Source organism: Alternaria incomplexa (genome assembly GCF_024043165.1).
Source record: "Alternaria incomplexa strain BMP 0042 chromosome Unknown scaffold_6, whole genome shotgun sequence".
NCBI classification, from domain to species: domain Eukaryota; kingdom Fungi; phylum Ascomycota; class Dothideomycetes; order Pleosporales; family Pleosporaceae; genus Alternaria; species Alternaria incomplexa.
The window spans coordinates 1151877-1179018 of NW_026249855.1; the positions used below are offsets into that span (position 1 = coordinate 1151877).

The following is a 27142-nucleotide window of genomic DNA, read 5'->3' on the forward strand; positions in this document are numbered from 1 at the left end:
GATAGCGGCGCTAATATGCTTGCAAAATGGTAAGAGGGTCGGTGTATGTCGCAAAGGAGAGGTGTCGGAGAGTCGTTTTATCGCCAACAGATATCCACACTCGCCAAATGCATCACTGAGTTGTTCATCGACGTGTCAAGCATATCGTGTATGGCCCGTATCGATACCCGGCAATCAGCGGTCGAGCGTGAATATTGGAAAAATGGAAGTATTCTCATTCAATCAGAATGTGCGCCATGTTCATCTCCGTTCATGTCCTGATCTCTGCCGCTTTTCTGAGTCGGTTCATGACCGCGGCGGCGATATCATCACCTGTCTTATCGTCGATACCCTCCACATATATTACCTCTACGCCTTTCTTGTCAAGCTCTCTTAGCGCCGAGAATAGGCCTCTGGCAACATCCTCGGTATTTGCGCCAAGATTTATTTCCCAAACTTGGACTGCCTCGGGCTTCACAATGTAGTGATCAGCGTGCGGTATTTGGTGCTGGGTAACAGATCGCAGAAGGTTTGAAAGGCGCGACGGCGAGTCGTTGGCGTCTAGAGAAGCGGCCGTGTCCGGTGAAGCGCAAATTCCTGGTCCATGCGAATCCGATGTCTTCACCTTCTCGGCGCCCAAACCCAACACTTTATCCCAACTCCTGGTCCGAATGACACCAATGCGCCTTTTGCTCTTGAGCTCGTCCGACGTAGGTTGGCTCGCGCCTGTCTCGAACAGAAGAACCGATGCCTTGGGACTATAGTGTCTGTACTTCATCCCAGGCGCGCGTGGTTTACTCGAATCTTCCGCTTGCTTATCCTTGTATCCGACCACTACGTTCTCCCATCCTGGGCATTGCCGTAATTGTTCCACAGTGACGCCACCCGGCCGCAGTATCGCAGGTGGGCTCGATAGTCCGTCTATGACTGTGCTTTCAACTCCCACTTCGCATGGCCCGCCATCGATGATTAGATTTAGCTTGCCGTTCAAGTCGTCGTAAACGTGTTCCGCAGCGGTGGGCGAAGGTCGTGTGGACGCATTTGCGGATGGTGCGGCGAGTGGGCGACCGCATAGCCGTAACAAGGACAAGGCGATGATAGAACGCGGCATTCGTGCGCCAAAAGTCGGAAGACCTGCTGTCACCTCTGGTGCGAGGATGGAATTCTCAGGGGCCGGTAGAATGATAGTAAGCGGTCCAGGCCAGAAGCGCTCAATCACCGGCTGGTAGATATCCGGTATGGGGTCCTTTCCAGCATCCTTCCCGTCTCCTGCTACGTCTAGTTTGCCCAAAAGCAGCGCTCGCAGCTGAGGTAAAGAGTGTATATGGACGATCAAAGGGTTGTCGGCTGGTCGTCCTTTGCTCGCGAAGATCTCCTTGACCGCCGCGCTTCTTGTCGCATCCGCGCCAAGTCCGTATACGGTCTCCGTCGGGAAGGCCACTGGGGTGTTTGTGTTTACAAGCTCCTCTGCTGCTTGCTTCAACGTTCCGGCATTAGCCTCACCCTCTGTATCGTTGTATTCTATGTCCCATTCATCGATCAAGTCCTCCGACTTCTTGAACGTGATTTTTCCCAGCTTCTGAGGATCCACGCGTCTGACGCTAGTTTCAGGCATCTTTGCGACGGGGCAGTCGCGGATGTTTGGGGCAGTCGCAGTAACGGGCGCGTAGAGTTTGGAATCGGCGGGCGTGAAGAAGGTATTCGGTCTTCTCAGCGTGGAACGAGGAATGCGGCGGGGCTCTGATGCAGCGATTTGCACCAAAGAACGTATGGGAGCGAGATAGAGTGAATGTTTCGTGGGTTTGACATTTGGTATGCGGGGATGGCGAGTGGGCATTAGAGTGATGACTGGTGAAAGCCAAAATTTCTCGGAACGTTGTGGGGCTCAGTTCCGATGGCACGCGCGACGTCATGCTGGGAAAGAACGCACCTGACACGTTCCACTCTTTCAACATCCACAACACCAAACCCCCCAGCTGTTGGTGAATTGCGGTAAATGCGCGACTGATATCTGAGCTTCGCGAAAGAGATTGGAAATACCTTCTTGACGTACGGCACCATGTGCGGTACTCAAGCAACGAGGCATCTATCGCATACGCTGTCCCCGCACTCTCCTCTCTCGCTACCACTCTGCTGTAACATCTCACTCAAGTCTTAGCAAATTCGCTGTTTCGATTCACATCGGGTAAATGTCAATGGTCTGTAACGCTCAGCCAGTCGCGACCGGTTGTTCTCATCAGAGCCAGAGAACGCGGTGCCCAGGTGGTAATCTGATGCTTCGCAGCAACAGCTTTCTATGAAACCCCTTTAAAACGCTGATCATCTTTGTTCAGAGCTCCCGCCAATACTCTCGTGGCTTCTGTACTCTCTGCGAAAAGGTTGGTAGCGTCTTCCTTACAAAGCTACTCTCTTCTACACAAGGTCAATCGCGATGAGACCGTTGATCAGCTCGCAAATATGACTTTGTAACTTGTCAAAGTCTTCTTCGTGAGAACCTTGTTACAAGCGGAAAGTATCTATTGAGCAATAATAATTATGACAAAGTGTGTCATACTCGCTGTCTCTGCTCTCTCTTTGCTGACCAACGAACAGGCAGTAACCCGGTGATGACTTAAGCCGGAGGACCTGCATGAGCCTGGCTAGTTGGACATCTCCGCATCGGATACCATTGATTCGACCATACCACGAAGCTGCCATATCGTCTCACCAAGTACTGCGCAAAGACATTGTTCCTCAAGGCACCATCATGAAAAGCCTTCCCATGTCCTATAAACACAGGCGAAGAGTCGGCGAAGTTCACCAGACTCTGGGGCTAGCATTGGGCAGATGAGCGGGGAAGGCCTCAGAGCCTCGGGCGTCTTACGGACGTTAGACAACGGCGATGGACCGGATACACTGCCGAACGCTTGTTGCTGATGTCTCCTTAGGCAAGTACTAGAAGAGAGCGAACAGCATGCCAAGCCTTGGTGCTGTTTACACTTTGTAGTATTTGAAATCGGTGTACGTTGTGTGGCGAGTGAAAGTGAGTCTTTCCAGCGTGCGAGATTTGTATGGCGGCGAGGCTGACGGCACTTTTAAGGCTTGTGCGCATCAAATTGTCCAGACTATGGATGTTAACGAAGCTTCTCGTCGCACATTTTGAGCCTTGTTTCTCGCCTGATGCTGTTACGTTCGTTGTCCTATAGGGAAACAAGGTTGGACAAAGATTTTCTCTATGTAAGTCGGTCATACGGCATTACAACAATAACGACAGCACCACGACGCAAAAAAATTCCACAAATGGACTAGATATCGGGTGGTCGACGCAAGACAAATGACTGATGAACAGTAAGCAGGAGTACTGATTGGTAGCATCGTCTTCGGTAGTTGGGCGGCAACTGAGGGCTATCCGGTACACTTTCCCCTGGGAACTACCTAGGTAGGACTACTAATTACTAATTATCTAGAGAAGACGCCGAGGCCATGTAAGGGTCGCCGGCGCAGAGTGCTGTTGCTAGGACTATCAGCCAATAGCATGGTTCTCGTATGTCAGAAGTGCCAGTCGTGGATCCTTCCAAACACCATCTGGGCAATTGATGGATGATCTGGACTACGGATTGAACGAGACCCGGGGTAGTTTCCGCTAGCGTCGCGCTAAAATCCGATTTCGTCGAGCTTATCTTTACAATTGCGCTGGACGCCACGCCACTCCGTCATTTTGATCAGATTCACACGGTGCCTGCCGTCTATAGCGCATGTGGCCAGTGGGTCAAACGGACTTGCGTCGTGCAGTCTATCCACACTTTGACAGGCAGTTCGCGGAGTATCACCGGGTCTGTCCGCCAAGTGCCACTTTGGCGTGCCAACAATGGATGTTTACTTCATCGAAAAAGAACTAAAGTCATCTCCAGGCTCCGGACAAGCGGGCGGTAATAACAAAAAAGAAGTTGGCTAGGGGCATGTTGTGGATGGCATCCATCATCGCTGAGTTGCACCGCGTGGGAACTACCCGATGTAGCAAACTGAGTTGTTTCCCATCGGATGATGCATCCTCCAGTTCATTTCGCGTCAAGAAGGCTTCTGTAACCCACGTCAAGAGAAATCGAAAACTGTAGGAGACTACTAGAGGATCTTCGCAACTTCACTTACACTCCCCGCAACAGTCATGACTCGCCATGGTGCTACTCTAACTTGGATCTATCCCCAGTCGCCTCTCAAGAGAACACCGCAAGTTCCCAGAACCTCTTTGTCTAAGGCCGTTTCACTACTACATCGGGATAACTAGGCAAACAAGAGGATCTCGAAGGGCACTCTGTCATTCCTGAACTTCTTTCGCAGCCAACTCATGGTCTGACTATACTGCTGATCACGGAATGGCATCCGTTGTCCCTCAATAGCGTATTACCGCTCGTAGCTCCAGTCTTGGCGACCATACCCCAGCCATGTGAGCCTTGCAGATCGACGTGGGCGATTACTGTCTTGGGGCGGTTCTACGACTACCCCGGACAATGGATTATGGTCGCCACCGCGACTGTTGGCTGCACACTGACAAAGTAGGCCATGTACTAGCGGATCAACCATGAGGAGAAACTCGAATTTGTTCGAGACCGAAGACACCGGCTAGGAGGAGCGTTGGGAGTGACCCTTAACTCCACAGTGGGGAACTTACGCTAGTCTGCAGCCGTGGATGCAAAGAAATATAAGATAGACGAGATCTGCTCACTATCATCAGCATCCACCCTTCATCACTGCATTACACAATGTTTGCGAAGACATCCCTCGTGCTTCTTACCGGGCCAGCTCTGCTGGTCTCAGCTTTCCCCGAGATAGCTCGTATGGTCGCTGAGAAGCGCATCCAAGAGCGTCAAACAACGCCACAAATTATCGAATTCCCAGAATACCCAGGCACGCCCAACCACGCCCTCTTCAACCAATTCGACCCTGTCCTCCAACTCGTCAACACATCTGGCGAGCACGAGTGGCGCGCCCCAGGCAAAGGAGACATCCGCGGTCCTTGTGCCGGCCTCAACGCCGCCGCAAATCACGGCTACATCCAGCGCGACGGTGTTGTCGATGCAGCAAGCATCAACACCGGTCTTTGGCAAGCTTTCGGCCTCGACAAGACAGCCACCATATTCCTCGAGACCGCAACGGCCTTCTTCAACGGCGACCCCATCTCCGGCCGCTGGAGCATCGGTCCCCATTCAGACAAAACCAGTTCTCTTCCTCCACTGGTTGGTGACCTCCTTGGCAACGAGACAGGAATCTGCGCATACGGCCATCTAAGAAGTGAGGGCGATGCCAGTATCACCCGTGGCGATTGGCTCGCACCTGAGATGAACTCCAACTGCCGCTCCTACCCTCAATACATGCAAGAGCTCTTTGACCTCTCCAACCAGCGCGCAGGAGGTCTCATCACACCCCGCGTCCTCGCCGAGCACTCCAACAACCGCAAAAAGCACAGCATCGCCACCAACCCATTCTATTTCAGTCCCGCGTACGCTGGTGTTGCATTCACCTTTGGCGCACACATGTTCGCGTACCACTTGCTTGCGAACCACAGCGCTGAGGCTCCCCGTGGATTCCTGACGCAAGATGTATTCATGGACTTCTTCAGCTACAAGCGCGACGCCAGCGGTGCGTTGACATACAAGTACGGCTATGAGCGCATCCCAGACAACTGGTACAAGCGCCACCCGCTCGACCCATGGACCCTTGCAGACATTGGTGTCTCGACCGCACAGCAATGTGCCGCATACCCGTTGAACTGCCAGGTCGGTGGTAACACGGGCGCCGTAAACAGTTTCTCGGGCGTCAACCTGGGTGACATTACTGGTGGCTTTATCAACTTCGCAGAAGACTTGAACGACCCCAAGAAGATGGGCTGCTTCATCGCGCAGGCTGTGCAGGCGGACACCCCGTCTTTCTTGAGCAAGCTTCTTGGAGGTGCTGCTCTGACTGCTGCTTTGGCTGCTGTTGACAGTCGTCTTGGGCCGGCGCTGCAGCCACTTAAGGATCTAGGCGGCGGATGCCAGGGCGTCCCGGCGGGCAGGAGTATGTTCGACTATGGCATCAACTTCCCCGGTGCCACTCTCGAGACCGAGGGCCCAAGGTCTGGACAATAGAATTGGTCTGTGGTGTCAGGTGTGGGTAGCTGATAGATAAAAGTATTAGCTGTATCGAAATAAATATCCTGTAGTTCTATACTACTCTGAGTTATGCAAGTGAAAAATCTGAGGCGTAATAGCGAGACTGCTTTTAGCATAGGAGTGGGTAGCATCTGCTTCCACGCTTCTTTTGATCTGTTGAAGACACTCGTCTCACATAGCGGTTGAAGTGTCGACAGACTGTGTCGTAAAGTTACCTAAAAGTAAAATGCGGTCCTGTCTCAACAATGATCCAGATCAGACCCGCGATACGTGCGCAATCGAGAGAAGATGTGAGCAGAAAGGAGGTACCGCGCGCCCGCCAGAACTCGAGATTCTAGACCCACACCCTCCCCATTCCCATTGGCCCTCCGCGGCTCCTTGAACGGCCTAGCCCCGCACTAGCTAGGGCTAGTGCGGCGGCATCGCTGAACCCTGAATCCCCATCCCAACTTCCTCAAAACTCCCCTTCCGAGTCGTCCCACCCCTGCTAACGCCCTCCCATATCCAGAGATAGCAAAAGCCTCCCCCAATCATGCCTTCTGCAGCCGATATTCTTAGCGATCCTGAAATCGCGCAAGCATACGAAGACGTGCGCTCTGACAAATCCGAGACCACGTGGCTTATCTTGAAGGTACATCCGATAATGCGCCCGAAGGGTTTCGTTCACCGAGACGTGATCGAAGGCGTCAAGCAAGAAAATGTGAGAGATCTGAAGGCTGACCATCCTCAGTATGCATCCGCGACTTCAGATAACCTCAAACTCGCCGGCACAGGAAGCGGCGACATTGCCGAGATGACGGAGAGTCTTGGCGACGACGAAGCAGCATACGCCTACGTACGTATGAAGCTAGGAAACGATGAGTACAGCGAACGCGTCAAGTTTGCTTTTGTTGTTTGGCAAGGTCTGTCATGTCTCCTTACCTCGATGTCCATGTTCTGAGACATTCCTAGGACCCCAAACAAAGGTGATGCGCAAAGCCAAGATGAGCTTCCAGAGTGGGCAGGTCAAGCAGGTCATCCGGACTTATGCTGTGGAGATCCAGACAGGGGATAAGAAGGATTTGGAGGAAGAGGCAGTGACGATGAAGCTTAGGAAAGCTATGGGTGCGAATTGTGAGTATACGTTTTGCTACTTGTGTTGATGGAGGAGCCGTGCGATATTGGTACAAGACCAGAACATGATGAATAAGGATGTGTGTACTAATCGTTTGGACAGATGATCGCCAGAAAACAAACTACTAGAGTATCCGATGCCATACGGTAACAAATTAATCCTACTCCACAAGTCGACCTAGGGAGTCATATTGTGGTACCACATTGCCTTCGATGCCTTGCGTCTTGCACAATCCCAAAAGCTGCTCTCTAGGCTCGTCCCCAAGCCAGTACCCCGTAAACAACTGGGTTCCCACGTCATATGTCAATTTCCTTAGCCGCGGTGTTGCGGCCTTCCACTCCGGCTCTCGATCTTGTACCCATTTGCAAGAGTCACCCTCGTGAGAGACAACTACACTCGAGGCTAGTATTTGACCCGCAAGGTATTGTCGGAAGATGGCCATGGCGTTGAGATCTTCAAAGCGCATTCCGAGTGCCTCATATGCAGAAAGGTCATTCGTGATTGTCAACGTTTCGAGCGTCGGAGGGAGATGTTTTGCTAGCTTTGGCGTATTATTCATACCAAACAGCACAGGGAATGACGTAGTCAAAGTGGTGAGAACGGGAAAATCGTGTAGTGGGCCTAGACCCTCTCTTAGAGGTTCCGCGGCTTCGGTTGGGGGGTCATCGCTACCATCGTTGTTATAGTGCTTGTAACGGACAGTCAGATCGCTAAGCGTGTCGCGAATACGCAGTAGTGTTTCCTTTAAGATCGACAAACGGAGAGGTGGGTGTTCTGGATGCAAACAACAATCGTAGTAGAAGACCTTGACGTTGGGCGTCTGCCTGAGCAGATACTGGATAGTAAGAGGGTCCATCGAAGAGGGAGTAAGGCGGAGAGTCGTCAGTGTCTGCGATAGAGGAGGTGTCTCTAGTGGCCACTCGAATGAGCCGTCCACTCCATCCCCCTCGTCCCATAGTCCGCCATAGTCATCATAGTCGCCCTCTCTCAATGAGCACGTGACAAGGTCGAGCGACTCTATCGCCGGCAGATAGAAAAAGTGAAGTAGAGTCTCTTGGTGACTCCAGAAACTACTCTCCCACGTTGCGTCCGCCCCCTCTGTCTCTTCCAAGGTAACGCACACAGTTTTCAACTTTGCGAACCATGCAGGCTGTCCAACACCTGCCTCAGACGCCGCAGCATTCTTCAAGATAGCGTACTTCATCATAGCAGGAAACCACCTATTATTCAAAAATAATTCCCACCCTATCGTCAGAAACTCCAAGTGCGCTTGACACATGCCGATGAGCAGTGTGATCAACATGTGCTGCGCCTCTTGTTTCCAGCTACGGCCCCACGTCTGGAACCCTTCCTCTTTTACATGAGCCTTGAACATCTCATTCTCCCACTCTTTGCCACTCGTATCATACTCAAAGTCTGGAAAAATAGCGCCGGCAACGTCCAAGTAGCTGTACTCAACACATCCCTTGGCGCATAATTCCAATTTCTTGATCAGCTGGATGTATTCGGGCTTCTTGGTGAGCGTGCGGATCAGAGAGTGTAGTTTAGGCGCTTTCTCATGTCTATGCCCCCTACCCCGCTGCGTTCCTTTTGGCTTTTCCTTTACATAGTTGTTGTCCCACGTGAGGGTGATGGTGTGGTACGCTGCCGGTATGGCGACGGCGTGGAGGGGCTTGCATGTTTGGGCTAAGCTAATGATGTCGCGGGAACCGAGATCGGCCAGTATGAAGTCGAGTAGTTCAGCAGGAAGCTCGGTGATTGATGCCATTCTGGTCTCTTCGAGAAAGAGTGAGGGCGAGGTATAGGCGTGAAGGAAGACGGAAGGTGCAGCCTCGGATATAGGGAATTAGGCAGCCGTGTCAGTGCGCGACTTCCAAAACGGGTCGCCTTGTTGACTCGCATAGTACGCTATCGTCATTCATGACCGTGAGATCGTGTATCTATATCCTATGTGCGCCTGCATCTTGCGAGATTTCTATAACGAAGATTTGTTCATATGCGGAAACACATGCCCTAGTCCACCACCTGGGTCCGTTTTCGTCTCGCTAGGACTCGCCCTTGACGCCGCATCGACTGTTGGCTGCAACTCGGTCGGAGAGTCGTCTTTGTCCTTGTCATCCTCCTGCTTCCTTGCTAGCTTGTTATCGACGTGGTTCTCAAGCCATTCGTGTTCCGCTTGGTTCAGCCTCAAACTCTCTTCCACGTCGCGCGTGAGCTTGTCGACCTCGTCTTCCAACAACTCGTCGTGGCTCTTCTTGACTGTTTCTTTGGGTGCCACGGGTGCCTCAACAGGCGCGGTTGTTGCCCAGAGCGCTTCCAGCTCGTCTGTCCACCCGCATGCCTCTGCCAACTTTCTCACACCACTATCGCAATCCTCTAGCAGCAAAACATCGTCTGGTCGTGTTCCCATATCGCCAACCCTCTCTGAGTTTATAAGCAGTCGCGGGGTCTCGTCTTCGCAGAGCTGCGGTAGCGAAGAGAACGGGGCTACGCTGAGCGATGTGCCCATGACTATGCACAGGTCGGCTTGCGCTGGGAGGCTTCGATTGTCGAAGAATGCGGATGGCAATTGTTCTCCGAAGAACACGATTTCTGGCTTGACGAGTCCGTCACATAACGAGTCGACGCAGCGCGGCACCGATTTGTTCTGGATGGCTTCGTTCATACGCTCCTTTGGGTATGACTTCTTGCAGTCGATGCAACATTGCCTGTACCGAATCAGTATTGCTTGAAGCATGTAGAGGAGGGCCTAATCACGTCGCGAAACTGCCATGAGCCTCTATTATCTTATCGCCGGGGACTCCAGCCTCGCGCTCCAGGCAGTCAATGTTCTGTGTGAACAGCTTCAGTAGCAGCCCTTTCTGGTAGAGCAAACTTATGAAGGAATGTGTTATCGTCGGCCTGAACTTCCCGGGGTATAGTTCTTGGGCGAGAGAGTAGAACGGCTCGGGCGTCTTGCGGAAGAAATCGATGTCGAAGACGGCTTCGGGGTAAGGCAGATTCAGGCGAGCGAGATTGGCGTATAGACCGGTTTCTGGTGATCTGAAGTCTGGTATGCCTGCGGAAGTACTTATGCCCGCACCTGTCTTCCCAATGTCAGCACGCGCCTACCATGCCAACGCGCTGGAACTCACCATGACGACAATCTTCTTCGCACGCCCATCCTTGATGTATTGCGCCAGAGCCTCCAAGGTACGCGCCGATAAGGTCTGAGGTGGCGCATTTGGGTCTACAACCCGTGACTCGTCCTGCCCCATCCTGCCTCTTTTGCCTTTGTCCTTTCGACCTTTTTCAGCGTTGCGCCACGGCTTGTTCTGCTGCGCCTGTTGGCGGTGCGCTTTATGTTTGCGTCCTATTTTGAAGGATGTGAATGTGCGATTGTAATAACAGAGACGAGAAGAACGTGTGACTGTGATGGATAAGGCTGTGGGACGTATGACAGGCGCGTATTGCATGCCATGGTGGACGCCAGTGCCCCACGGAAATTATATCTCGGGAGTCCGGCGGAGGTGCTGCGTCATGGTCATGTAACCCCAGCGACGCCTCCTCACCAAATGCTCCCACCAACACCACACACCTCACGACTCACGGTGCCACGCAATTTGTTGAAACATTGCTAGTCGAATCTAATATCTCGATATATGTAAGCTACTTGAAACACGGCCCCAACTGATACAGGCACTCTTCATTGGGACAAGTCCCTGTAACCTCCTCTCCTGAGCAACTCACGTTCGCCACGACTTCCTTCCCATCAATCGCGTCTTTCACGTCCTGTAACCGGTCGTCTTGCGCGCTTTTCTCGACAGTCTCTCGAATGGCCATGCAATCGAATTTCCCCTGGTCTGTTATACCTGTGAACTTGACCACGACCTTCATATGTGCGACTTCTTTCCCTTCTCCGTCCTTGACGCTCACTCGAACGTACTCGGGCGCGTTACACCACCTCAGTATCTTCTTCCTCGCATTGAAGGAAAGGCAAAATTTTGGGTTGCAGCCGGGGCAAATCGTAGACTCCTGGTCGAACTTGTAACAATTCTTCTCATCCTCGCCACTCTTCTGGAAAGTATCTGCGATCTGAGCGATGAAGGCGTTCTGTAGCGACTTTCCGTTGTACTTGATCCCTCCTTCGTTTTTACCCGGGATATAGTCACTCTCAACGTTGACTTCAACGAAGTTCGTTTTCTTTTCCACGAAGCCATCTTTGTCAGGGTACTCTATGTTGTCAAATTTGTCTTTCTTGGTTTTGCAGGTATTAGCGCCAGTTTTGTCGTCGTCGCAGCGGTTCTTGAGCGTATCAGTCAGGCCTTCGGATATATAGCGACCGTACCATTGGCCGACGTGTTGGCGTTGGTTACTTATCTCGATTGAGAAGGTGTACGGTTGAGGACCTGAAGTGGGACTCGGGGTGGGAGAGGGTAAGGTCGCCAATGTAGTACTAGGAAAAGATGTTGATGTGCTGACTACACCGGACATAGAGATGAGGGTCGAGGAGGTAGTGGAAGTACTGTTTGACCAGCCTGACGAAGAGCTGGTAAGGACAGTCGGAGAAGTTGGAGTCGGCTCTTGCGTTGGGCTCGTAAAAGATGAGGTCGCTGTGACGATACTTGATACTGGTGGTGGGCTGTATGTTACCCAGGTTGGTGGTTTGCTCGCTGGTAAGTCAGTTCAGCACTACGCATTGATCTTATGAACAGCACTAACTTGCGCCTTTAGTTCCTCCCGCGCTTCCGACGAGCAACGAAAAGCATGCTACGCCAGCGTAGTACTTCATCTTTGCAGTGGTCGAAGTTCGCATCATGGATTACTCAACTTCGAGGGTTGCGAAGATGCTGTGATGTGTCTTGAGAAGATATAGCGACCTGTCAGTTCAATGTCGCAACCCGTCAAGTTCGTTACGTGAAGTTGGTGGTCAGGAATGTATCGCTTGCTGCTCATCCATTCCATCATCGCGAAATCGTTATTCAATGCCTCAGCGTCACGGATTTCATGCTGTAGAGTCTGCATGGATGGATGGTTACGTCAATCTTCATCGGAGGGTGGAGCTACCCCATTATCGCAAAAGCTAGAACGAGTCTATCTGATAGACTTATTCATATTCGAACGCCTCTGAAGCCTTCCGAGGTTGTCGTCACCCAGCTCAACCTGTGGGCATGACGAAGATACGACGAAGAGATATACTCAAGTGCCCTTTCCCCCCTTGCTTAGGTACACTCGCAGAAACAAATCCTGCTAGGATGAGATCCGAAGGGTCAGAAGGGAATGGCCCTTCCGAGATCGCCGCGCGTCGAGTCATGGACACTACGCCCCGCCACTAGCTACACCACCGACCAAACTCTCGCACAAGTACAACAGCTATAACAAAACACCGCATCCTATAACGTCGGGGCGTACTACAACAATGCGTTACAGCCAATATTTCTCCAAGTTGGAAGTTTTTGGGGCCATCATTGCTTGAATATTGGTAAGGGTTATGATTTATGACCTCCGCGCCTCACCGCTAGGTACATAAGCGCCCTAAAGCTATACCGGAAAAGGACTTCCTTTCTCCATCGTGGGAACGGTCCGAAGCACTGCGAGGTGGTTCCAATAGGCTCGGAGGTTTGGCACGTCGGCTGTCCCACTGAAACCGCGTACTAGTCGGCAGTTATGCTGGTCACTTCAGTTCCTTTCGTTTGTGGTTGCGTTGCTCAAGGATCATTGTATACGATTCTCGACCGACCAATTCTCTACAACACTTCATCCTACCAGCAAGTACTCACAAATCAGTTACCATGTCTCTCAAGGACAAAGTCATCGTCATCACCGGAGCTGCGTCAGGCATGGGCCTCGAAACCGCCCGCCTGTTCGCCAGCAATGGCGCCAAACTCTCGCTCGCCGACGTACAAGAGAAGCCATTGAAAGAGCTCGAGTGCGAACTTCAGAAATCAGGTTCGCAAGTCATGACCCAGGTCGTCGACGTGAGCAGGCGTGGCGACGTCGAAAGCTGGATTGCAGCCACAGTCGAAAAGTTCGGGAATCTGGATGGTGCAGCCAACCTCGCAGGTGTAACTGGCCGACAAGGCGCCGTCGCCGGCATTGAAGAGGTAGAAGACGACGACTGGGACTTCGTCATGGCTGTGAATGTTACTGGGTTGAGAAACTGTTTGCGCGCTCAGGTGCCGCATATGAATGAGGGCAGTTCAATCGTCAACGCGGCCAGTATCCTGGGTATCATTGGCGCACCCAAACAGTTGGCGTATTGCGCTTCCAAGCATGCTGTGGTCGGGATGACGAGAAGCGCAGCGAAAGAGCTCGGACCGAAGAAGATTAGGGTCAATTGCTTCTGTCCGTAAGTCGACATATCGGAAATTCTTTCATATATATCGCCATGCTGACTAGCTGCAGGGGACCAGTCGATACTCCAATGTTGAGAAAGGCATATGAGATTCGAGGCGCGCCAGTCGATTACTCATTCCTTCCGCTGGGAAGGGAAGCACATCAAACGGAGATTCCGCCGCTTATCGAGTTTCTCATTTCGGACGCGTCGTCGTTCATGACTGGAACTGCCACGCCGATTGATGGTGGGTGGTATTGCTAGATCTAGCGGAGTATGTGGAGGCATACCTAGGTATCGAAAGGAAACAGGCCATGACACATAAACATGAATCTTAACATCTAGCATTCCAGCTACAGAACTATCAGCAATATCTTTATCCTAGAACCCATGACCATAGCGCCCATGATCTACTTCCCAATATGCAGTCGTTCCAGATACCGGGTGCATCGTAGAGCATGTCTTCTGCGGTGCTCAAGAGCTTTTGGCATGTCGATGCTAGACTTTAAAAATCGGGCTGGCGAAGGTAATGGGTAACGGAAAGCAGGAGCTCGGATGGTAGACCCTCGAGATTCGGCATCATTCCCGAAGTATCGTTGCCAGAGTTTGGTGCCTTGGTATCGAATGGCGAAGCGGATAGGGTTGATGGTAGCTAGGCATTATGGGTCATTCCCGATTTGTTTATCTCGGGCGAGCGAGAGCCCTTTTGTTAGCGCTGGAGCCTGGTTGGCCCTCACTAATGCACGGACCGATCATTGTGCGACCAGCTTTGCCTTCCATTACTTATACTTGGTGAGTGACGTGCGGACATTTAGTTAGCCGCTGCTTCTTTACTCGACCCCCGTCGTGTCAACTCATCGTGTACCTCCGCGCTCAGCTACCGAAACGCAGATTACAAACTCTCCACACCATGTATCCTCCAGGCCTCTCGCGCCTCGAAATCTTACCCAACGAGCTCAAACTCCTTATCATTAACCACATCGATACCCGCAGCCAGGCCTCTCTAGCATGCGTGTCGAAAACCGTCCAACCTGTCGTCGAAGACGTGCTCTACAAATCGGTCTGGATTGAGGCGCCGAAGGCTCAGAAAGCCAAATACCCTATTGCGAACTTCGTACGAACGATCCTATGGCGTCCTGACTTAGCGCGCATAGTCGAGCAGCTCGATCTAGATGCCAGTAGATTCTCAATCTACACCGAGCTTGACAACCTCGAGAGAATTCTTTTGCCCAACACGACTACAGCGATGAAGATAAAAGCGATATTAAACGAAGCCGATCTTGTCAGAATTGTACTCCTCAAGTTGCCTTCCGTTAAACGAATGTTTATCAACACACTACAATTGCAGAACGAGCGAGGACTTAGCGGAGCACATAGTTGTGTCCGCCTATGGAAATATTCCGTTAACAATCCCGAAAGTATGCCAGCGTTTGCGAACCTAACAACACTTCACTGGACAGAGAGTTTTCTACCCTTCCGTCTGACATGTCTTCCACAGCTTCAGACGCTCTTCGTGAGCCGGGATTGTTCCTTCGGATCTCCGGGAGACATCACCGACACTCCCAACATTACATCACTTACGATACAGTGCTTTGTCGCTATGATACTACCAGATGACATGGAATCATTCTGGGTATCTTGTAATAAGAACAAGGGCGCAATGTTTGAAGTCCTTGAGCGTTGTATCTTCCTTACCGACTTGAGCATCGCATTCTATCGCCACACAGAGGAGTACCGTCTCCTATCCGGAACGCGCCCTGGAAGCCTCTCGAATTTCGTCAGTAAACTACACGACAGCCTTCCTGGACTCGAGAGCTTGTCTATTGGACCACAATGTCAGATCGGTTATAGATTCCTACGACATATTGAGCCAATCAATAGCCTCAAAGACTTTGTTAAGTTGCAGCATCTCAGATTAGCGCACCAAATGCTACCCGGTTGCAATGAAACACACTTTCCAGGCAACTTAGCAGTGCTTCGACAACTACTTCCCGCTTCTATCAAAACTATCGAGATTGATCTCCCCACGAGCGATTTCTTCAGGCTACTCGACCAATTCCTTCAAGAGGACCACGGATTACGTCGCATGAAAAATATTGTAGTGCGATGCGCCATCAAGAGCCATGCTTTAGTTTTCCCTCTATTAATTGCTCCCGAAATCATCCTCCAGAAATGGAATCGCTCACCGATTATTCAAAATTTGTCGGCTTCCAAGTTGACGCCAAGGTTGGAGTGCATGAAAGCCGACTATAGTAGCGGCTTTTCATGTTATTCTAAAACTTGTCATCAGTGTAGAGATATGGAAGGATGGGAAGACGTATACGAGACGTCATCCGCGAACCTGGCTGCATTTATAGCGTCGCTACCTGGCAGTTCAGTCCTTGACGTGAGTAAATTTAACCTTGATATAGCCGAACTTTGCTAACGGAACATACAGCTGCCAGCAAGCACGCTGTCATTGAAGTCCTCCTAAGCTTTAGTGTATCTTCACAAGCCCGGAGCTAGTTGTTCGGAAGATCCTGATAGATGACGAGGAGGCGGTTATGGGCAGTGATAGACGGCCATGTGGCTGGGAGAGCGCTCTCAGGATCTGTCTTTTCTGACTCTTCTCCATTATTATCGTACAATACTATCTCCTAACCCCAGCCATCTTCTTCACCAACGAATCAGACATGAGCCTCACGCCCTGGGCTCCTTCCCACCAATCTGGTCACTCTCCCGCACGAAACCCCCCTTCCCCTGCCCAGGCCGAATAACATGTCCCTGATTCTCCTGCTCAGCCGCCCACTTCTTCAGCGTATCCAACCCCACACTCTTCAATGCGCTCTCATGCGTCGACTCAAGTTTAACCTTAGGCACCTCACCAATCCCCTTATCCGCAGCGCTCTTCCACGACGAAGCTTCGAGGCAATATCTTTGACCTGGCCCTACACCGGCTTTTCGCAGATCGGTACCGTTCGAGGAGGAGAAGTCTAGGAAGCTGTTGGTGAGGATCGCGGCGATGGGGTTGCTGCTTGTGCACATTCCGGCGTTGATGGTGGAGGGGAGGTTCGAGGGGGTTTTCGCTTCGGCGGAGTGCTTGTGGAGGGGTGCGTTGAAGACTGCGCTGTGTTAGCTAATTGACTATGATGGAAGTGTAGAGATGAGTTGACGTGCCGTTCTTTTGGGTAACGTCCATCTTTCCTTGCTGGTTCTTGCCTGACATCTTGAACGAGTGTCGATTCAGGTTCGTGAGGTTTCAAGAGTTTAGTATGTGGTTGTAGAGTTGAAAGATTGCTTGATGCTGGCGTAGAGTTGGAGATTTGGTGAATGCTGGAATTGGTATGCAGTTCCTGGATGTAAGTATGAATGCGATCAGAACTGACGTCAATTAAACCCTTTTGTTCCTGCATTTCTACGCTTTACTCGCTTCGCTCAAGGCACGATCCAACAATGATGCCTCCATTACCTCCTCCGATGAATGTCTTGACGTCAGCGATATCTAAGCGTCAGAGCGTATTTTGACGTCTTAGCATTGTTCCATTCGAAGTGTAGATGCATATGTAAAGGCAGACTTCCTTTTTGAAGCTGAGTGCCTGGGCTGATGTAGTCGCATACTGTGGTTGGAGATTCGTTCCCCAGACACTCCTTCCACACAACCCATCAGTTTGCGCTAGTACCGATCAATACTAGCGCCGTCTTCTCATACCCGACCGTGCGCATGCATACACACCTACCTTGCACTGCATTTCGAACCACCACACCACAGTGGTAGTACTGCATACGCATTCATTCACCCACCTCCCCATAGTCACACCGCTCCTCCAACCTCTGGGTCCTTGTTCCTCACTACTTCGGCCGCGCAACACAAAACTTGGCAAGCATCACACTGTTACAAGTCGGCCTCTCGCAAGTACCGACATGCCGACAGCAGCCTGTGCACTCGCCCAAACGCTCACTCACTCGCTGAACCATGGCCATCGGCCATATGCAGAACTAGCACACAGCCTCGCACACGTGTTCAAATGCCATGGCTTCCGTCACCCAATGCGAAAGTGACGGAGACCCAAGTCATTCAGTCCTGTTCTCTTTTGACCGAGGACAGGCCGCATGATGGCAAGTGCCACGCCGTCATTTGCCTCACGAACTTAACAGATTAGCCACGGCTAGATGAATCGATTATGAGTGGAGACGACGGCTCCATCTGAGTCGTTTGGGAAATGACGTCGACCTCGTCATTTCATCGTGCCGCGTTCTATTGCCAATTCCTCATCTCATGACGAGCGTTTGGCGAACACATAGTAGTCCACCGGCAGTTTAGCGAAGAGGATCAATAACGGTGTGGAAAGGTACAGGGCACATGCCTGCCCGAGCACTTCAAACCCCTCAAGGGAAGGAAGAACGCATAGCCAGTTCAATGCAGCTGCAGGTCGATCGCAAACGTAGTGCATGGCCTTTTTGAAAGAAGAATGCAAAAAACAAAACCTACAACGGCGGTCACGAACGACGATCTTGCGGCATTGATGCGGAGGTAGTGCATGTGCGAAAAACGCAAATGTTCGCATGGTCGCAATCGCTGAAATGTCAATTGCGGGGAAAATTACTGCAAGAACTAAATTGACTTGCATGAAGTAGAAGGAAGAAACGCAGGTTGACGTCGCGGATGGCTGCATGCCAATCTAGGCCCTTAGGCACGACGATCCGGGGAAATGCGCGGGCACGATGGTGTTGGAGTGCATTCGACCAACGCGTGATTGGAACGTGTTTGTATGAATTATCTGTCTATCAATGCATCCGAGCTTGCTAGGCTGATATCGGTGTCCAATCATGCCTTGTATGCGCAAGAATCGAGCCTCAAAGCCTCTTCTTCCTCTGCCACTTCTTGTCAAGAAACGCTAATCCTCCGTGTGTTATGTACCTTGGTTCAGCGCATCGGAAGGTTGATCTGTTGTCCAGCCACGTCGACCAAGAAAGAAACAGAACAGGCCTGCAGCCTACATTAACTTAAAAGCCTACAAGATAGGTAACCTAGCGTCGATGTAGGCCCTAGACCTGTTTAGTTCTTTTCTCATAAATAAGGTGCAGCCACAGCAGACATCTAGCCCTGCAGCCTTTGCCGAATCTCAGCGACGACGTTCCGTATGCGTGGCTCCTTGACCTTTTGCTCGGCGCGGGTGATGGCATCGCCTATCTGTAGAATGTCCCTACCAGCCTCGCAGAAGTCTGGGCCTAAGCACAGCAACGTGCCTGTAGCAACGAGCGCGCGATATACAGCCTCGGAATCGGTAGCTGTAGTGAGAATCTTGGACAGATCATCGAGCAAAGAAAGCGCACGGTCCGCGTTGTTCTCGGAGTTTAGCAGTACCGAGTAGTTGATATAGAGTGTAGTGAGCGCGATGATCAAGTTTCGGTTCGTCGATGCTAGGAAGGGCGAGACGAGTGGGTGGATGTTATCAAACTCTGTGCTGGCAAGTAATCGTCCCTTTTCTGTTTGGAGCAGATTGCTGAGACACCGTATAGCCATCATTGTGTTGTTGGGCGGTGAGGATTCCGTGAAAACCCCTGATTCGATAAGGTTTGGTAACAGACTTTGCTCAGGCGACACTAAGAAGGCTGCCGGTTCCTCGAAAGCAAGGACAAGCCGTAGCAAATCTAAGGCGGGCAGACGCTTCTCTGCCGGCCATTGTGTTGCGGCTTTGACAAGGAGCTCCACGCCTGTAATGTCAATGCCCTTGCCATTTCCCTGCTCCAATGCCGTGACGGTCGCATTCAGCTGCTCCACGTCGGGCGGATTCAGCGAGATGCCCTTCTGTCCATCGGCCACAAGGGCCTCGTTGAACTCGGTAAGTTTCTTGAAAATGATCTTGTGGTTTCCTGTCGTGATAGGCAGGTAGTCCTTTTGCGGGAGTATCTTAGCGGCCGGAGGTGCGGGTGGAGGTTGGGTCGCGACTTGATTGGCGTCGCCGGGCCGATACCGTGCTTCTGAGCCCCACGGGTCCGTTCCCTGCGCACTACTCTGACCTAGCGTGGCACCCTGTGTGTTCTGAATAATGAAGTTGGCGACTTGGTCGAGGTACGTGAGCGGCAGCTCGTTGTCTTCGATGAACTTGCGCGCAGCTTCGTAGTGGTTCTGGTTGAGGTTGTAGGGTAGCTTCAGCGGAGGCTTGCCATCTTCGATATCGACGTCGAAGACGTAGTCATACTCTTTGCCAGCGTGCGAGATCTTGCGTCCGCCGCTGCCCGCCGAGTCGACAACAGTGCCAACATTTACCCACTGATTGGCGGCTGCAGACCACTGGTATGCAGACACGTTGCCGTTCATCTCCTTGATCATCTGGACCTGGCCCTCCTTGGTGCCGGAACGTTGTGTAAGGAACTCAGGGCCGGGCAATTGCTCCTTGTTGATGTCTCCCACCGTTTGCTGTGGTATCGAAGAGCCCTTGACGTCGTCGTTAAATTGCTGGATCTCGGCTTCTGCAGCGTAGCGGGACTGGTCACGGGTAAAGACGCGCGCAAGCTTATCGCTCGCGCCAGTGACAATATCCCCGTTCTCGCCGCATACAGCTACTGTCCATACGGAGATAGCTGGGTGGGTGATGGTCTGGATGCACTGGTTGTTTTCCCAAATGCGCACCGTCCGGTCTTCGCCGGCACTCACCAGGCCGCCATTGGGAAGAACGGCAAGGGAATAGATGAAGTTCTCGTGGCCGTGCAGCTCAGCCACCTGTTGTCCGTTGAGTGTCCATAACCGGATGACGGCGTCGTTGCCAGCGGAAGCGAACTGGGCACCAGAGGGATGATCCGGAGGCAATCGGCAGAGAGCGCGCACGACTTCGGGTGCTTGTATTGACCGCACCGGGGATGTGGAGCCTGAAGTGTGGAATATGCGGATTTGCTGGTCTGCGCAGCCGGTGATGATGGTGTTGCTGTCGTAGGCGAGGACGGCCCATACAGAGGCAGAGTGTCCCTGCAGCACTGTAGATTCGCCCCACTTGCCTACTTCCCACAGCCGTGCCTCCATGTCCCAGCTGCCGCTGACAATGTATTTGCCGTCCTCACTGACATCGAGCGCGCACACATTGTTGCCATGTCCGATCAGAAGAGCGTCGGCGTCGTCGTCGAGGTTCTTGGTGGGCCGCCGTACGTCGATGATTTGGTCCTTGCCGCCTGATACGACCAGGCCTTCGGGGAAAGAGGACGAGGGTGGAACGATGGCGAGCGAGTTTACGAACTCCTTGCCGTGTGTCTTGATGGTGCTGTCCCATATCGGTGGGCTTTGTGACTGCTGTGCCCAGACGCGTACTGTGAAGTCTCGCGACGCAGAGACAATGGAGGAGGGAGATGGGAATGCTACGCTGCGGACCTGTTGGTGGTGTAAGCCGTTGCTCTGCACAGTCTAGTAGTTAAATTTCAGTTATAGAGAAAGCTGCACGTACGTCGTCTTCGTGGCCGCGCAGAGTGGCTGATAACTTGAAGTCGGCCATAGTTGGGCCAGGGCGGGGTTGCTGGCTGGTGGTGGTGGTTGGCTTAGCAATAGAAGGGAGAAGGAAATAAAGTCTATGTCGCAGTGAGAGACGCGCACATCAAGCTCAAGGTGAGTGAAGTCGTCGAAATTGCGACTGTCTGACGTTGTGCGTGTTTACAGCAAGTTGCCTGTCCCAGAGCTCGGTGATTGTCGACGTCAGCCTTTCGCGAGACAACCGAAGCACCCATGTCACTTTCGCATTATGTCAGCCTCGCGTGCTCCATTGCTCCTGCCATGCCCATTGCGACGTCTTCACTTTCCAACACAACACCATGTCTACGCTTGACGATGCTCTCTAGGGCTCGCTTTCCTTTTTACACACGGACAGTCATCGGCATCTCACGTGTGGCTTGGCCTCAGGTACTCGTACGAGTGGCTTGCGGCTGAGCACCTGCCCAGGTGCTCTACGAAGCCAATAGCGCCAGCTTCAGCTTCCGCATGTCTGGTCATACGCATCTAGCTTAACGTTCATCTCATCACGATCTTAGATTCCCTTCCATCGGTCTGGTACGTGGTCGCGGCCAATGTCGCGGCCAATGTCGCTTCCGTGTTGCTGTCACGGAAGGCTGAGTCTCAGCTTTCGGCGTCCGCGTAGCGTCTGGCTAGACAGCTCCTTCCACACCACCAACCTTCTCGTATGCGCTTCCGTACACTCTGGCCACGATGATTCCCAATTGCTCGTTCCAGTACGAAATCGTTGGGTTCGCAGCAACGCATTAACTGTCATCTGTCTTTCTACGCATGCAAAGATCTCCCATCGGAGACATGTCGGCTGTTGAAACCGGGGTAGGACATCTTGACCGAACACACTTTTCTAAAGGCATGTTGAGACGAGGATATGTAGCAACATTTACAGTTTCCTAGGAGAAGCATAACATTCGTTCGTGATCCCGCATCGCACTCTCTGGTACGCGTCGTGGCGTCCCAAAGAAGCACGGATCGCCGGTGGTGGGCCCAGAACCTCCCCCACCAGATTTCCTGCCAAACGTCAAAGTCTTGGTCGTTCGGTCGTGGTGCAACACCGGCTTGAGGTTTCCCATGCCATCGCAGCCTGCTCCCCACACATCCTGGACGGAATCCTCCGCCCCGCCTCTTGGCCGCCCGTCCCCATAACGGAGCGCGGCCTTCGCGTTTCGCCGACCGTCTGGAGTCCGTCAGTACCAACGGTAGCCTTTCATGCGCAGGGCAAATGATTTCCCTCGTCTCCCGGACTTCCCTGGTCAGTTGACTCTAGCTGCTCTGCTTTGCCGCTTAGTTGACATGCCCTGCGCCTCGCATCCACCATGGCTCGCGTTCGGCATTGTGCTGCAGCCACTAGAGCCTTAGCTCTTCGCGTGACATTGCTTACCCTGCCTTTCCACGATGCGCTTGCAGAAGACCGCCCTGTTTGTTCTAGCCCAGCCCGCGCTACACTTGCGCCAAGCCACTGAGTCCTCTGGACGAAGCGATGCGTGTCAGCTCAAATCTTGCGATGCCTGCGAGCGAGGGGACACCCTGTGACTTGCCTAGATGCGGTCCATGCAACCGCCCATGTCACTGAATTTGAATGCGCCGTTCAGGACTGACGCCAGCGTGCCATGGCTGGAGACGGCTGCATGCCTACAAGAGCGCCAGTAGCCCTCCCTTCTTGCCTTACACTCTGCTTCCACCTCGATCTGCAATACCCAACTACACTCTATACAAGCATTAAGCAATCAGCAATCTCGCCAGATATACAATCATCTGAATCGCCAACAGCATAAAATTGCCTGTTTCCGGCGATCTCGGTACCCTTGACTCAGCCTATCCAGTCTCTCGGATTCGCGCGGCGCCTCCGTGATCAGCGCCCGAACCCTACGTACCCCTACGCGTTCTTGCGTAAGGACGAAATCGTCACACCTGTGGCCGTTGTCCTTTTGTTTTTAACGGCAGGGTCCTACGAGCATCTGCCTCAAGAAGCCTTCCTCTGCCCACCAAACCTTTCGAGTATCAGCAACAACCTTCTCACACTCCTACCTTGACTCCCACACAACACCTCCACGCAATGGACGCACCAATGATCGAGCTCAAGTCGGCCCTGGCCTCGTAAGTTACATCCTTCTGTCCCTCCAACCCAGCTAAGTCTGTTAGACTGTTTGCATGCGGACAATACTCAGATCTGACCATTGTTTGTGGTGCCAAAAGATACCCAGTACACCGTATCCTCCTCGCAACAAGATCCATCTTCTTCGAGGGGGCCTGCCGCAATGGCTTCAGGGAAGCAGAAACCGGAGTGGTTGACCTCAGCGAAGATGACGCAGAAGCTGTTGAACACATGGTGCACTGTACGTATTGCATGAGGCGATGGGACCCTAGACTGTGCTAAATCATTCTAGACTTCTACCATATGGACTACCTCACCAAGAAGTCACTCTCGCGCCGATCCTCACAACGATCGAACCGACCTACCTCTCTACGATCATCGATTACCAAGAGGAGAAGCCCTCCAAAGAAGCTGAACCTGGTCCAAGTCGAAGACCCGCTCCTTGCACTTATGGCAGCAACCAACAACTCAATGCCGCTGACTCCTCCCGCCGACGAGCCAATGTTTCAAAGCATCGATGCATCCTCCAAGTTGCCCGATACGCCGATGGCCGATCAGTTCTTCGAGGATGATGATTTGGAAAGCGAGCAATCAGAGACTGAGTTCGACATTGAGACGACACATCTCATCACACATGCCAAGGTCTACGCCATCGCTGAGAAGTAAGTACTACCATTCTCTCGTCATTGTTTACTTTTCTACGTTTTGCCTGAATGCGCGCCGCGATTTGCGGGGTTGCTTCATCTGCGCCTGCAGCTCTACCTCCCATGACTGGGGTGTGCAGCGCGTGGCACGGCGGTTGAAACGCCGACAAACTCCGCCATATGCGTCACCGGCACTCTACCTCGCCAATCGCACCCCACGCTGCACACCCCACTGTACCTTTGCATACACATCCCTTTCGTCTGTTTTTCTTGTGTACGATTTCAAGATGCGCCAATTACCTACTATGGTCCTTGGGCCTTCATGGCTGCATCTTCGAAACAGTCCGCGTCAGCGTGCTACTACTATCTCTCCAATCATGCACCCGTCTTTCATCACACCTACTTTGGAACTTGCTTGCTAACGGTTTATGGCAGGTACGGCATTGCAGGCTTGAAAGCGCTTGCGCGTAGCAAATTTGCAGAGGAGGTCGACCTGCACCTTAGCAGTGCCGACTTCCCAGAGGCCTGTCAAGAGGCGTACGAGTCTACCTACCACACTGACCGTGGTCTGCGAGACGTCATCATCCAGACCTTCCGTGCCAATCCCAGCCTGTCGCTGCGACCGGACGTGGAGATGGCCGTGCGAGAAACACCAGGCCTTGCTTTCGAACTCTTCCGTATGGCGAGCGGACTTCCTGTCTCTTCCTGAAGGGAATTCCGTCACAGTCGTTCCCGCATCGAGCCAATCATCGCTGCCCCGCAATGTGCACCAGTATCTGCATCGCAGCTGCAAGCATACGACTCAACTCTATGTTGAATCTCGTCATCTATCTGTGTAGAATCCTACGCGCGTCCAAGACCGGGATCATCCTGCGGGTGGTACGCAGCCGCCACACAAAACGTCTGTCTTGGCTAAGACAACGTGTTTCACGACAGTGCTGCAGTCAACCGTCGACGTGATGCGGGGTCAGCATGTCTTACCAACCTTATCGAGCCGCGCATCCGCGCAGTTCAAGGTCACACCCGGTGTGCTTGAGCCAATGGCCCATTGACTCTGCTCATCGGCAATTCCTCTTTTTCTTTCTTAGGGACTTTTGCAGTGCTTTTAGCGATACCAATGAGCGATTTTGCGTTCTTCTCTTCATAGTTTCATCATCATGAATACATCTACTATAACATTTATCCTACCCACCCAACCCCGAGCTCAAGATCAGCTGTATCACTGTGCATCAATACCCAATGTCTAGGCGCCAATGTCCCCAAGGGGCATACACCAGAAAGATACGTCATCTTATCTTATGAGTTTTGCCATGCCGATAGCGTTTGCTATACTACTATTTTCATCTACGCGGAGTTGCCAACCGCCGCGCACGTGCTTTACATCATAATGATAGAATTGCCAAAGAATAGCCTTTACTACGGCCCGCAACGTGGTCTACATAAGAGCCGAAGATCGCGCATTAGCCACCACCGGCTCTACACGTGGGGTTTTGCTCACTATTCCTTGCCCTGGATGTATACAAGCCATACCAAGAGATCTACAACCGTTTCGGTCCGTTCCTCCTCCGATCTTGCCTGCAGAGGGTGGGGGCGATCTAAACTGCTTACTGATCTGTGCCATGTGGCTTTGAAATCAGACGCGCGATAGACTTTGAAAGTGTTTGTGCGAGCTGTTTGTCCGGATCACGGTGGTGGATGTTTGGTGGTGAGAAGACGGGGTCAGTGCATGAATCTGGTCGGTTTTGCGAGAACCTTGATGTTGGGCATGGATGTCTTGTTTACGCGTTGGACTTCAGTTCTTTCTCGAATGTTCTGCGCATACATCACGAATGCTTGCTCGCTGGAAGGTTTTGCGGTACGTGGGATCTCGACATATCAACCATGATACGCAGATATCGCATTTTACTAGCATAAGGGATCGTAGAATAGTTAATGGCATGGGTGAGTTTATTGTGTCTTGTTTCTTCTGACGTATGTACACGCTTGCCGATAGCGGTGATATAGGGAAGGATGCGCTACTACAGCTATCATCGCCGTTAGGCAACCGTCGCTAGGAGTGACGCTGGTCATCCTGGAAATCGAAGTGACACTGGACAGGTGGGGCGACAGATTCCATGACATGAGGGCACTTCAGTGATGACGAGCGCAGTAAGGAGGCGCGCTGCTTTCAAGGAACATGAGAGGTTGAAAGCGATGGTATCTGTGCCTAGACAACACAGGGATACGGAGCGCTGGGAACGGCAGTCGGCGTGGGCATCGTAGAGATTGCATCGATCGCGTATCATCATCATATCCCATCATCGTTGCCCTTCTCTGCCATCCAATGTAATGTCGTAGAGTGACGATGTATTCGGTCGGTAAGCCTCGACTGTGAGACCACGTGTGTATCGAGAGTGGCATGCGACGATGGCCGTGTTGGCAGCGAGGTGTGGTTTGCGGTATCGGAGTCGACGCGCCGTCTGTACAATCACACTCATCGCTCATCCCACCCTTCATCTTTGACCTTTTTCATATTCAACGCTGCGAACTCTCCAGCCACACGAAACCATCTCCATCTTTTGCGAGAATATTGCCTGCTCGATCAACCTCAGCCATGAACGACCACCTTGAATCGCCCCCGATCGGTATGAAGGCTCCAAAGGGGACTCGATACCAACGAAGCTGTGCGCAGATAAACCCCCCGCCGTTGTTCCGTTCCCGCTAATGAGGCTCTCCGATGAGCTCCTCCTCCATGTCGTGTGCCCAAGTTCCAGAAGTCGATCTCCATAAACTCTGCTTGGCGGCCAAACACATCGGCTCCATGGCACAGGAAGCACTCCACCGATACCCCACAATCTCTTACAGCGCCGATGCCATGTCGTGGCGCATGGCCCGACTGGCTCGCACTCTCTTCAGCCGTGCCGACTTAGCACGCGCAGTAGCCCAACTCACGCTGCAACCCATCATCCATATTGTCGAAATTCCGTTCACCACACTGTCCGCGGCTGATGATCCTTCTTGACGATGACCGGAGAAACAAAGATCTATCCAAACTCTTTCAGCAAATGCCCTTCCTGCGATCGCTCACCATTAACATGATCAACAAGTGCTTGGTTCCAGGGCGAAACTAATTCGAGGCTGATATTCCTGGGGATGATGCGCGGGGCAGCATGGAAGTGCTCATCGAAATCATGGCCGCAGTATCACAGACACTAGAAGTGCTGTGCATCAAGAAAGCCGGCACAGACCTGGGTTGCTTCAAGTACCTAGAGCCGATTAAAAAAGCCTGGTCCACTTCAACCAAATGAAGTACCTTCAAATACCCATTAAAGGAGTTTCGGAGCAGAATCTGGTGTCGAGGAAGAGAATTGAGGAGATGCTGTCAGATAGTCTTGAGAAGTTGCGCCTCTCAGGCCTAT

The 27142-nt window shown here is 52.3% G+C and overlaps 9 protein-coding genes across 9 annotated transcripts; 4 read left to right on the plus strand and 5 right to left on the minus strand.

Moving 5' to 3' along the window:
• Positions 1 to 250: 250 nt before the first annotated feature.
• On the minus strand, positions 251 to 1816 carry J4E90_004948 (uncharacterized protein; the record flags this gene model as incomplete). Its single annotated transcript, XM_051434507.1, has 1 exon — positions 251 to 1816. The coding sequence occupies one exon, from the start codon at positions 1814 to 1816 to the stop codon at positions 251 to 253; it is 1566 nt and encodes a 521-aa protein (XP_051291763.1).
• A 2902-nt stretch (positions 1817 to 4718) lies between these two features.
• J4E90_004949 (uncharacterized protein) lies at positions 4719 to 6083 on the plus strand (the record flags this gene model as incomplete). The annotated part of the gene is made up of 1 exon (XM_051434508.1): positions 4719 to 6083. The coding sequence occupies one exon, from the start codon at positions 4719 to 4721 to the stop codon at positions 6081 to 6083; it is 1365 nt and encodes a 454-aa protein (XP_051291764.1).
• A 556-nt stretch (positions 6084 to 6639) lies between these two features.
• On the plus strand, positions 6640 to 7349 carry J4E90_004950 (uncharacterized protein; the record flags this gene model as incomplete). The annotated part of the gene is made up of 4 exons (XM_051434509.1): positions 6640 to 6738; positions 6838 to 7009; positions 7059 to 7220; positions 7324 to 7349. The coding sequence occupies 4 exons, from the start codon at positions 6640 to 6642 to the stop codon at positions 7347 to 7349; spliced, it is 459 nt and encodes a 152-aa protein (XP_051291765.1).
• A 32-nt stretch (positions 7350 to 7381) lies between these two features.
• On the minus strand, positions 7382 to 8989 carry J4E90_004951 (uncharacterized protein; the record flags this gene model as incomplete). Its single annotated transcript, XM_051434510.1, has 1 exon — positions 7382 to 8989. One exon carries the CDS (start codon positions 8987 to 8989, stop codon positions 7382 to 7384), a length of 1608 nt encoding a protein of 535 aa, XP_051291766.1.
• A 207-nt stretch (positions 8990 to 9196) lies between these two features.
• J4E90_004952 (uncharacterized protein) lies at positions 9197 to 11551 on the minus strand (the record flags this gene model as incomplete). Its single annotated transcript, XM_051434511.1, has 5 exons — positions 9197 to 9929; positions 9979 to 10307; positions 10356 to 10544; positions 10951 to 11505; positions 11549 to 11551. 5 exons carry the CDS (start codon positions 11549 to 11551, stop codon positions 9197 to 9199), a joined length of 1809 nt encoding a protein of 602 aa, XP_051291767.1.
• A 1441-nt stretch (positions 11552 to 12992) lies between these two features.
• Positions 12993 to 13798, plus strand: J4E90_004953 (uncharacterized protein; the record flags this gene model as incomplete). The annotated part of the gene is made up of 2 exons (XM_051434512.1): positions 12993 to 13549; positions 13606 to 13798. 2 exons carry the CDS (start codon positions 12993 to 12995, stop codon positions 13796 to 13798), a joined length of 750 nt encoding a protein of 249 aa, XP_051291768.1.
• Positions 13799 to 16213: 2415 nt separating this feature from the next.
• Positions 16214 to 16739, minus strand: J4E90_004954 (uncharacterized protein; the record flags this gene model as incomplete). The annotated part of the gene is made up of 2 exons (XM_051434513.1): positions 16214 to 16640; positions 16687 to 16739. 2 exons carry the CDS (start codon positions 16737 to 16739, stop codon positions 16214 to 16216), a joined length of 480 nt encoding a protein of 159 aa, XP_051291769.1.
• A 1872-nt stretch (positions 16740 to 18611) lies between these two features.
• On the minus strand, positions 18612 to 20997 carry J4E90_004955 (uncharacterized protein; the record flags this gene model as incomplete). The annotated part of the gene is made up of 2 exons (XM_051434514.1): positions 18612 to 20876; positions 20950 to 20997. 2 exons carry the CDS (start codon positions 20995 to 20997, stop codon positions 18612 to 18614), a joined length of 2313 nt encoding a protein of 770 aa, XP_051291770.1.
• Positions 20998 to 23061: 2064 nt separating this feature from the next.
• Positions 23062 to 24453, plus strand: J4E90_004956 (uncharacterized protein; the record flags this gene model as incomplete). Its single annotated transcript, XM_051434515.1, has 4 exons — positions 23062 to 23102; positions 23148 to 23341; positions 23393 to 23762; positions 24180 to 24453. The coding sequence occupies 4 exons, from the start codon at positions 23062 to 23064 to the stop codon at positions 24451 to 24453; spliced, it is 879 nt and encodes a 292-aa protein (XP_051291771.1).
• Positions 24454 to 27142: the final 2689 nt, after the last annotated feature.